The sequence below is a fragment of the Stegodyphus dumicola genome, chromosome 2, assembly GCF_044657685.1.
Source record: "Stegodyphus dumicola isolate Sdum_Otavi_A_Nest chromosome 2, ASM4465768v1".
Lineage (NCBI taxonomy): Eukaryota > Metazoa > Arthropoda > Arachnida > Araneae > Eresidae > Stegodyphus > Stegodyphus dumicola.
Genome location: NC_140769.1, coordinates 130,326,009 through 130,338,421, shown reverse-complemented (window position 1 = coordinate 130,338,421; position 12,413 = coordinate 130,326,009). Strand labels below are relative to the sequence as shown.

The window sequence follows — 12,413 nt, the reverse complement described above, 5'->3', positions numbered from 1 at the left end:
AAAACAACGGTACCTAGAGCCATCAGATTTTGAATAACGTACGTCTCCAATCGAATGTGGGCATCTGGAAGCCCAAATTTGGAATTTGTTTTATTAATTTTTCATATTTTGTAAAGCATTTATGAGTTTTTGATTAAGAAACTCAACGATTTCAAAGCGAGCAATAGCAACACTGTAAGTGGGAAAAAGAAATACATTTTTATCTCCAGCGTGCGAGACTGTGTATCGGAAATTCTAAAGATATCCTCTTTTTAAATTAATTTGCGATATTGCTGCTACATTGAATTTTATGGTTTAAGTTCGAAGAACATGATATTTAATAAACAAAGCTAGCACACGAAACGTTAAAAAAACGCCCTTTTCGGCGTAATATAAAATCTGAAAACCTGCATATTTTTTTAAATTATTATTCTTTTTTTCCCCTGTACTATGAATTTGGTTACCATTATTATGAATTTAGTAAACGTTATTATGAATTTGGCTAAGATTATTATGAATTTGGTTAACATTATTATGAATTTAGTAAACATTATTATGAATCTGGTTAACATTATTATGAATTTTGTTACCATTACTATAAATTTGGTTAACATTATTATGAATTTAGTAAACGTTACTATGAATTTGGTTAACATTGTGATGAATTTAGTAAACATTATTATAAATTTGGTTAACTTTATTATGAATTTAGTAAACACTATTATTTTGTGGTTAACATTATTATGAATTTGGTTACCATTATTATGAATTTAGTAAACGTTATTATGAATTTGGTTAACATTATTATGAATTTAGTAAACATTATTATGAATCTGATTAACATTATTATGAATTTGGTTACCATTATTATAAATTTAGTTAATATTGTTATGAATTTGGTTACCATTATTATGAATTTGGTTACCATTATTATAAACTTGGTTAACATTATTATGAATTTAGTAAACGTTACTATGAATTTTGTTAACATTATGATGAATTTAATAAACATTATTAGGAATTTGTCTAACATTATGATAAATTTGGTTAACATTATTATGAGTTTGGTGACCATTTTTTTTTACATTAAATTAATTTTGATTTCTGTTTTCCCGCTTCGGGTTGTGACACTCCTTATGCAAGTAAACTAAATTTTAAGGATTTCATTTCAAGTGTATTCAAAATGAAGACCGATATTCTCTTTTCCCAATTTTGATCATGCCTCGTATAAAAAATGAGTAAACAAGCCATCATATTCTTTTCTGAAATTGCATTTGCAGTGATACTACCAACACTAGGTGCTGAGCGATGAAATCGCTAAACAACTTCCAATCCAAGTTCAAATCCCGCAGGGAACAGACTTATTGCAAGGAAGTTCTTGTTTTCTTTTCCATGGTAGTGTGAATTACGAGCCAGTTGTTCAATGAAATTATCCCTCTTCTCAAGTACATAACGCTCTTGTGCTTTATCGTAACCTAAATAATCCCTTTGTGTAAATTTTTCCTTTAAAACAGCTTCCATGAAAGCACCTCTTCAGTAGGCAGACATTCTCGCGTGTTTTCCTACGATCTAGATTATTCATTTCATTCCAATACTGTGATATTTACGCAAATTTTGCATATGAAGACCTAGAAACTTCATTTAACTCAGATTTAAAATGAAAATTTGTTTCGTTTGAAATTTGTTTTCAAATGATGATTATATTAAAGCAATAAACATGATGTGTTCCTATGTGTAATTTAACAATATTAAAGATAATATTGTTACAGTTCTAAACTATGTAATTTAAGGAAATTAACTAATTTCTAAAAGCATAATTGGCGAATTTTAGAAATATCTTGTTATCAGTTAGAGTTGTTATCAATTAGACTAGACAGATATTCTTTTATATATTGATTACTCAAATGTTCTTTTCAGGCTTCTTTACTTTTATGATTAAAATGCAGATTTCAATGGAATGAAGATGCTTGTATTATAAATGTTAGTTAATTTTTATCTTTTACTTCTAGCTTCAAAAATCCTAGGCAAACGTAATGTAGTTTCCGAAGTGCTATTCTTCACATTTTGATGTCTTCTAGTAAAATTTCCAATATTAAGAATGGGGTTAAAGTAATGAACTAACTGAAAAACATTATTTCTCAATTTTTTAATAATTTTAGTTCCTAAATAGACGAAAGAATTAAAATTTCCTACTGGTCTCACTGTTTTAATTATGAACCTTTTTTTAATGGGCGGGCGCTTTATTTAATAGTCATTAGCCTTGCTCCACTATAAGGGCCGAAAGTGGTGGCCAATTTCATTATGGAAGCTCCTAATAAGGAGACACCGTCGCCTCCTATGAAAGGACAGACAGTTACAACCATGTCTTCTTCGGGATTCGAACCCGGGAGATCGCTACGACAATCAGGGTCACTAACCATGTAAGGTCATTAAGTTTTATGAAGCAGAAAAACGTGAAAAATGTGCAGTGCCCTCGCCGGGACTCGAACCTGGACCACTCGAATACGCGTCGAGTGTGCTAACCGTTACAAAGGCAAGCTGGAAGGAGGGAGAAAATACTCCCCCTTTTAAAGGGCGACTGGAGATTAGAAACCCAGTCACCAAATCCTAATGGTGAAAAATCATCATCCATAACCTTTTAGTTCGGGCGCCTCTGTATATTTATTAGGTATTTTTGAAGCAGAAGAAGACACTATCTTATAACCACTCTACCTGCTGGGCGGCAATTATGAAACTTAGAATAACTTATTTTGCAAAATTTGAAATTCTCAGTTGACATGAATTTTTTCTTTTTGATAACAAAACAATTTTCTCATGATTTATTTTTATCTTACTGTATGTAAAAGAAAGTTAAAAGATTTAATGGAATCCCCCCTACAGGAGTAGTTAATTCTTTTTTTTATGCAGAAAATAAAATATATTTTCCCCGTAATGAAAAATGATCTTGTATTTACTTGCAAAGTTGAGGTATTATGGCTGAGGAACTGATTCGAAAAGAAAATGGTAAACCTTACAACGTGTTTGGTCAGAATAGAAGTACAGTAATTGTTTTCAAAAATGCCATACGGGAATCTCACATATTGTTAAGACGATGGAAATCTTCACAAATTTCTGAGTTTCAGTACCAGATTTGATCTTTGCAAAGGCATGCATACGAATTTATAAGTTAGAATAACAATAAAGTAATGGAATCTAAATTGCATTTTGGCTCGAAAGTATTGAAAATTCTAAAGTATTGGCAATGATGATACTTTCAAAAGGTTTCAAACTCTTATTGTGGTAACTTGGTGATTCACTCTCTACATTGATAATGCTCTACCAATATCAGTAAGCTATTTAACTGACATTTATTGAACACTAAATTTTGATTTATCAAAATATATATTTGATACTTGATTTGAATGCTTCATACTCTAAGAACTAAAACGTGGATGTTATGATGCTGTTATTTTCGTTTGTATAAGACATCTAGATTAGTGAATGCAATTTTGACTACTACTGCAAACACTACGATAAATTACTTTAACAAATTTAACATTAACGTATGACGTCCTCTTCTTTATTCATGAAATTCTTTTCACGCAACCCTCATGAAATGATTACAGCAATTATTTTATAACTACCTAATGCGTATTCAAAGGAAAGACATTTAGACTATGTAGCTGGCCTAGAATAATATAGATATAATCTATCTATATATGATTACTCTCCTTGTTTATTCATTAGCTTCTATAAATAATTTAAAAATTTTTCTTCAAAACATATTTGCATGAAAATTTAATTATTACAGTATTGTAAGAGAAAGAGGTGCAAGGTTAGTATAATTTGGCAACGAAAGAAAGGGAAATATTGAGAAATTAGTTATTGCAGAAAGGAGAAAATTCGACAATATTGTTGAAAAAATATTTCCCTACCTTGTATCAAAAGTAACTTTTATAGTAATGTTGGTAATTAAAAATTTGTCTTAAGCTACTGTGCGATACGCGAATATGACTCTCAGTTTGTAGCTGATTATGAAATATTGGATATAGATAATGTTGAATCACTAGTGAATGTGTTCTGATTTTGCATAGCTTAATTTTATTTGATCCATGTAATCAATAACGTATAAATGATGGTGTGAATGAGATGAAACTCCGAAACTTAGCGTTTTATTATATTATTACTAGCGGAAGTACCCGATGCCAGTTAAGTTAGATTAAAAGTAATGTATCTAGCAACAGAGAGAACGATACCGCTGTAATTCTTCTCTAATAACGATGCAGAAATTACGATTCATAGTCGTACATTTTTCAGACTGATGCGATAGGGACCCCACATAAAAAATTTTGATAGAAAAATGAGCTAATTCTCTCTAATTATATACAATGGCACGCAGTTTGTAATGATTTTCGTCTTTCTAATCAAATGGTCGTAAAAGCTCAAATTCCATCCAATATTTCACTTATATTCAATTTTAGTCAATTAACTGTGGCAAAAAATTGATTATAATTGATCAGAAATCAATAACGCGAACAAACACACAAACAGAAGTTCTGTTAAATTAAAAAAATTTTGATTAACAAACTCTACGATTTGAAAGCGGCAACACTTTTCGAAATGAAGCATTTTTACCTCCAACTCGCGAGATTGTTGCCACTCGGAAAAAATGAGTGCAAAAATGAATGTTTTCGGAGTTTTTAATTTATATCTCAGCTGATTAAAGTCGTACGCAGTCGAAATGGCTTCCCACGAATTTTTGGAATCGGGAATAACATATTTAATGTTTGGCAATGCTATTTTTATTTTATTGTAAAACTTAGAAATTTTTTATTAACAGACGATTTGAAAGCGAGCAGCGGCAAAAACTTTAGAAATAAAGCAGATTTTCATCTCCAACTTGCGAGACTGTTGCCACTCGGAAAAATGAGGGCGAAAATTATCGTTTTTCCGAGTTCTTAATTAATATCTCTCATTTTAGCTATTTTTTTTCGCTTGTTTTTTTGCAAAAAAAGGTGGACATCGACCTTTTCCAGGACCCAGAAAAGAATTGTAGGAAGTCTGGGGACTGAGTTATTTTCAAACAAAGACTTCTTCTTTATATATATATAGATACTGTTTAATATCCTATGATTATATTTAAGTTCTATTTATTGTTGGTATTTTTAAATAATGGTGTCATGACGCCAAATATGTATCTGTAAAATTAAATTATAATTTATCGTTCATTTTAGGTCAAGATGCGTTAAAAATTACGTAGCTCGTTAAATTTGGTAAACTTTTCATCCTCCCAGCAATCCAGAGCATCAGCTTTTATCAGTGTCATGTCTTGGTCGACTGCATTTGCAAATCTGTTGCGAATTTCTTGTTCCATTTCATCCATTTTACTAATATGCTTTAGCAATATTCGAATCCCGCGTTTTTATTGGCTTAGTGTTGTTAATCCTCAAAGTGAATATTCGGATTTCAAAACTGTCTGGAGGAATCGGTATCATGTTAAACTTCGTGGGGGTTGCTCTAAACCCAAGTAGCTTTTAAGTTCAAAGGTAATCTGGCTTTAACTGCCTTAATTTACCATAAAGTAATATAACTGTAAAGCGCCGAATCTGGAGGTTTATACACACATAGCTCTCAGATTCGCTCATGGCTTTTGAAGTTCCACCCTCGTTTTGTAGCGGAGCACCAGGGCGTACAGCAGCATCCAGGCGCTCTTAAAATCCTTCTCCTTGAATGGTGATGTAGGAGGGGAGGCAGGTCACCATGGTAACCGTTCCGAGGAAGGAAGATGGAAAGAGGTGGGGACAACTTCCACCGTCTCCACATAAATCATTCCTTCGAAAGTTAGGAGTTGAAAAGCTTCGCCAATGATTCACTGTGGGGTTGGAATCATGATCATTCGTTAAAAGCGTGTTGTTGTACTCTGTGGGAATTAGATGTTGTTCCATGTTGTGTGCTTTGTGATTTTTTCCCCCCCTTAACCTCTTATACTGGGTTGCATTTCAGTTGTAGGTGGTCTCTCTCCTTATGTCCAAGATTAAGCGGTATCGATTCAATTATCGAAGAGTAAACCAGAGTTGAATCGAGTTTAAAGAAACAATCTGACAATTTCTTCATTTAATAGCTGAGAAATTTCAGCAAATTTAATCGAGTGGCATCGAGACATGCATCAGTTAGTACAAAATCTTTCAATGAAATTGGATTAAATGCGTGAGAGCTGAAGAGTTTTAGTTCACTGTATTCAATTATAGTAAATTCTTACTTCATTTTGCCTCATTTAAATCTTACAGCATCAAACTGAGTTGCTCAGCAACAGCGAACAAATAAATAGATTTTTACCTATTATTATCCCATCAAGTTCTTTTGGCATTCAGCAATAAACGTTAGGGAGTATAATAAAAGCTTTTATTACACAGCGGTTTAAATTTTGTCTTCAATTTTAAGAATGTGTGATAAGAAATGTACGTTATTTCCAAAACTATTTTCAGTTGAGGGCATTTTCCGAGACTGAAGAATCATTTCAGATTTAGTTTCAACTATTCAACTCTCTCTACATATATATACACACAAAATGAATTAAATGCATAAAGTAATGAATCTTTAATGTACATTCAGAAGATGTTCCTCTTTTCATTCTTATTGCCTTACTGAAACTGCCCAAGCAGTGTTGATACATTCCGTGGGAGAGAGAAAAATACGTATATAAATTTTTAGTAATAAAAGGTATTTACAGAATTGGGCATTTTGAAAGATTTTTGAGATTCTTCTATCTCCGAATAATTTCTTAAAATAATGATTCCAAGATTAAACTTGAGTTTTCATATTACTAACTTCTACTACTAATAATACTACTACTACTAACCACCACCACTACTAGTACTACCACCATCACCACAAAAAAACTTTATTCATTTATTAACAAATTAGATGAATAAGAAAGAATTATTAGTTACACTAATTCAAGAAAACAAAATACACTAAAAATCACAAGACCGAAATTAAATTCTGATAAACACTTCATACTGCAATTATTAACAATAAACAAACATGATCCTAGTCGGATACGTATGGAAAAACCCAAATGAGGACCAAAGCAGGCAGTAGGTATGTAACAACTTTAAAAATTCATAGATGCTTAGAAAGTGCTTTATGAATTCTTGGTCAAAAAAATTAGGGAACCTTTTCCTCAACAATACATAATAAAATGAGGCAGTTGTAAAATTCTTGGGTAATGCAGCTGCATACCCAAGAGGACTGAACTGGGGTCGGCCAGAGAGGCTTACTCGCTTCCAGATGATAGGAGCACAAAGTTGCGTGATACCATAACGCTCTTGTTAGACGTCACGCGATGAAGCGATTTGTCGGCTACTTTGATGATACCTCGGCCATCTTTCCTACTGACTTCCTGATGCCTCTGCGCGACGCTTAATGGCCCAGAGATGTAATTACGAAGATTTATAGTTATTTGGAGAACTACCGGGTCCAAACACAGAGTTAATCCAGCCCCAAATACCACCCCTCGCATAATGGATCATGGATTATACCATCAAACCAAGCAGGAGATTTGAGATTTTTTCGCTGATGGGACATTCCTTGAACTGCTGGGCAAAGTGTTTAAAGAATAATTGGTGGATATATTCATTGTTAAACCTAACATTTGAAGAATTTCCATATAGTGTGTTTTATTTCGCATCGTTTTGAAGTTTGTAATCTGTTGAGTCATTAGGTTATTTTGACGGGGAAGGTGAACAATACCCTCGCCGAGACTCGAACCTGGACCTCTCGAATACGCCGAGTGTGTTGACCGTTACACCACGAAGGCATGCTGGAAGGAAGGAGAAAATGCCTTATATACTCCCCTTTTAAAGGGCGACTGGGGATAAGGGGATCCAATCGCCAGATTCTGGTGGTGAAGACTTATCACCCACCACCTTTTAGTTTGGGCGCCACTGTAGAGTCATTCGGTTTTCTGAAGTAGGAAATAGGAAAAATAAGCAATGCCGTCGCCAGGACTCGAGCCTGAAGCGCTCGCATACGCGCCAAGTGTGCTACCGTTACACCTCGTAGACATGCTGGAAGGAAAGATAAAGCACCTTATATATATTTAGAAAGAGTATCAGAAGAAAATTCAAGTGCTGAGGGGCAAGAAGCCGAATTCTGGTTATAGATGCAAAACATAAATATGGAAAGAAATGGTAGCCTTAAAGTGTCTTTTAAGATGGACGGAGTTCAATTTGTCAACAATGTAAATACGTATGAGAAAAATACTGTTAAGTTTTAAATTTTGTTATTATCTACCGAAGAGCAATTTAGGGAAAGCTGAGGTTCAAAAGAGATCGATACCACAATTCAAAAGATCTACTGTCAAGAGCTTAAAATTTACTATAAAATATAAAAATTGTGTACCTTTTTGGCAATAATTCAGGCAAATCAGTTGCTAGTAAAAGGAGGGAAACATGATGTTCAAACTAAAACTCTCCACAGTAGTAGAATGCCATCTAATAGTGAAAAATATACTTTTAAATCAGAGTAATAGTTTTAAGATTTAAGAAATGTATCCATGCAACGAATACGTGTAATTATATTAGTTTATAGTTGTAATGCGTTTATAGCTGTAAAACATTTCTAATATGTTTTTCGTATAAAATACGAATGGCACTTATCTTAAACTTTTCCTGCAATATATTGTTTTTTAGTTTGTTTCTTCTTTTTCATTTATAACAAAAGAAGGATAATAGTACTGTTAAGAGAGAGGTATCAGCAACCCCTATACCGACAATGTTAAATTAGCCAGTTTCGATGTACCTTTTCTCAAAATCTGCTGTAAATACATGCTTCAAATTTTTTGTGTAATTAAAGTATACCTATCTGATTATACCGAAATGAGCTTTTGAAACATTTTGAATTTTAGAGTAATTTACAGACTATTTTGTTAGACATAGTAAAATTTAGCACTTTTCTCACACAAAATTTTTTTCTTAGTTTATCACAAAAATCTCATTTCAGTAAATATTAGGAAACCTAATAAATAAGCCATAAAAATTTTAGATACCTGTGAGCAGTAGTTCCTGAGATAAGGTACATCGTTTGTCAAAGTCACGTTTGGAGAAAAACGCGTTTTTATGTAAAAGTCCTCACTGATCAAAGCATTCGATGACAAATTAAAGCTAGATTTTTTTACAATTCTAATTTTCATAGAGATTAAAGAATGGTATTTTTAGAAAGATAAAAGTGTAGAGAATTTGAAAATGCAAAAATACAAAATCACCATTTTTTTAAGACTTTTCGATTTCAACACCCCTTAAAAGGGCTAAAATTAAAGTTTTGGAACAATGCATGTGTCTTGTATATTCTACAGCATTTTACTGACTGTATGGACGCACCAGTGTGGCCGAGTACAGAGTCTGTTTACACACTTTTTAGACGATTTTCATAGATTTTCATAGAAATTCTGGTGCAGTTTAATGAGATGCATGTTCTTCAACCTGTTAGATGTAAATTAAGAAGCAATCATTAACATATTAAATAAAAAATGTCTTCTTATTAATGGAGTAGAAATCAATATCAAAGGTGAAACTAAATTTACTTCACATCGACACCTTATTAAGTGATGATTTCACGTATTCAAGTTCCTGGGCATCGCCCTACCTTGTGTGTATCACGTCGATGTTGTACATAGCTTTTGATAAGCATAGCATAAAATTGGCAATTGGCATATGAATAGTTCGAAGATTTGCATGTGATAACAGAATTGGCATGAAGATGTTACGAATTCCGATAGCAATTATATATCTTGTGGGTTAAGGAGAGACATTTAGCTGCGAATATTTGCTATGATGAAAAATTCAATTCGCGTCAATAGAGAGCTAGTTAGATACAGCATTACTTCATCTAGAATATCTCCGACTAGATATCAGGTGTCTTACAGTAATAAATACAGGAGTACTTTTAGTTATATTTTAAGAGTTCCTAACGAAATATGAGAATAGCTAGTAATTAACATTGAGTTGTTTATCTGTGCTTTAAAAGGGGAACAGGAACTCCCTATACAGACAATGTTAAAATGGCCGTTTTCGATGTACCCTCAAAATATGCTGTTGATATATTGAAAATTTTTGTGTCATTTAAGTACACGTGTTTGAGTATACTGAAATGAGCTTTTGAAACATTATGAGTTTTAGAGTAATTTATAGAATATTGTGTTAGGCATAATGAAATTTAGCACTTTTCTCACAAAAAAAAAAAAAAAAAAAAAAAAAAAAAGTCGGGTTTTTAGTTAAAATATTTATTTTTTAAATTTTAGTTTATCACAAAAAGCTCATTTCAGTAAATAATAGGAAAGGTAATAAATAAGCTATAAAAATTTACATACCCGTGAAGAGTAGTGCCTAAGAAAGTTTCATCGAGTATAAAAAAATCACATTTGGAGAAAAACGCATTTTTATGTAAAAATCCTCATTTAGCGAAGCATTCAATGATAATTTGAAACTAAATTTTTTACAGTTCTGATTTTTGTATGGTATTTTTAGAAAGCTAAAAGTGTAGAAATTTTAAAATGCAAAAATCCCAAATCACCATTTTTTTAAAGATTTTTAGCTTCCAACAATCTCAGCTATACCTGCTGGAAAACGGATGGTACGGAAAGGCTTTATTCGTGCTAAAACTTAAGAAAGCCACTGTTGTATTTGGAATTTATATGAAGTAAATCATATTGCATTTTACTTTACGTATAAACTGTTAATAAATTAGGTAGTTCCATAATTATTGCCTTTGAGTTATCAGTTTCATTTGTACACAATTCAAAATTTGTTTCTGTAATTTTTAAAAAGATTTTTCAGAGAAACATTTAAAGAAAGCTTTAAAAGATATGTCTAACTAATGCTACTACAAAATTGTTTTTTTTTATTATTTTGCATAATATTTATATTAAAATTTTATGAAAGCATAATCTTAATAAATTTATAAATGAATTTTTTTGATTGATTATTGAAATTTTAATCAAAAATCGCAATTTATTTAATTCATCTAGAAATTGATTATTATAATATTATGCAGTCTTCCTCTCCAACCACAGTTCTGATTTCTTTTTAATTTTGTCCTTCACAGTTTATGATCGTCTCCATGTCAGAATCAGACTCCTCTTCTCAGGCTTCCCCGGTAGGGTCCTTGTTTATTATTATTTTAGTTAATAATCTTAGAAATAACTTCCAATAGATTTTTCAAAATTATAGTTTAGATTTAAGTCACATGTATCCTGTTTATTCAGTTTACATTAGCTGTACAGATCATACCAATTATAGTAATTATTTGATTGGTACTTGATCTCATACATCTGATTATTCACAGCACTGTAGAACATTTTCTACAAATCGTTTAAAATTTTCCATTTATAACTGATTGACGTAAAGTATTTCATAAAAGCAGCACAGGTACATTGCTGCAATAAAAAAAAAAAAAAACCTGTTTAGATTATCATATTCTACATATGAGATATTCCAAGTGTGTAAAAATATGACTAATATATATATAAGTGAGTAAAAAATAAGTTGGAGTTATCGAATACTGCAAATATCTCAATTAAGTTCTGTAAATATATATATTTTTTAATTTGTGTAATGTTGCAGCAGATAATATATTAACATATTTCAGTAATTTGAAAATAGCTCGTTTAGAATTGACTTTTTAGGAGTTCGACAATGGTGATAGCGTTTGAATTTTTCGGAAAGATGTAATTATTGTCTTTGTTCTCCATTAACAGACAAATCTCATCATATGATTTAGTGCACAAGATTTGCTCTACCTTTAATTCGACTCGTCTTACAGTCTCGGTCAAGTCGCTGAACACTGGTAGTTCGTCCGAGGTTCGAATCCCGCGAACGGGCTGGCTGCGTGGGTGTTTTCGTGGTTTTTCCCATGTGTAACGTGTATACGAACCAGTTCCCCTTAGAAAGTCCTACACGAAGGCATCCCTCCCTTTAGGCAGATAGCCCTCGAGGCTTTGCCATAATCACACACACTTACAGTCTCAAAGAATGGGTTAGTTGCATGGTGTTTCCTGTAATTTACAATGTGCATTCTGCATACTGGAATCCAGTTATCCTAATATAATTCTTTATAAAAACTGCCTCCTAAGGCAGTTTACCTTGAGTGATTTATTATTAATTTATCAACTATTACAAGACAAGTTTCATCTCAAGAAAGGTGCATTTCTTTTATTTTCACAGTACACAAATTACATGTGCTGTGACAATTTACTCGCATCAATAAATGGTACTTGAAGTAGTAATAATGCGAAGTCAGTAACATTAAGCTGAAAGGTTATAATGTATTTCCCCCCTCTTTAAGTATGCCATCGTGCTGTAACGGTAGCACACTCGCCTCATATTCGAGAGTTCTAGGTTCGAGTCCCAGTGAGAGTATTTCACATTTTTCTGGTCTCATGCTTCATAATAACCTCA

The 12,413-nt window shown here is 32.3% G+C and overlaps 1 protein-coding gene across 4 annotated transcripts in view; it reads left to right on the top strand.

Moving 5' to 3' along the window:
- The window catches only part of tup (LIM1_Isl and LIM2_Isl domain-containing protein tup), a 291,256-nt gene that overhangs the window by 185,102 nt on the left and 93,741 nt on the right, over window positions 1–12,413 (top strand). For 3 of the 4 annotated variants that reach the window (XM_085811104.1, XM_085811105.1, XM_085811103.1), the window contains exon 5: window positions 11,062–11,112. The exons of the other annotated variant lie outside the window; for it this stretch is intronic. In XM_085811104.1, coding sequence (XP_085667230.1) covers window positions 11,062–11,112 — 51 coding nt within the window. The remainder of the gene's footprint in view (window positions 1–11,061; window positions 11,113–12,413) is intronic. 4 annotated transcript variants of the gene reach the window in all.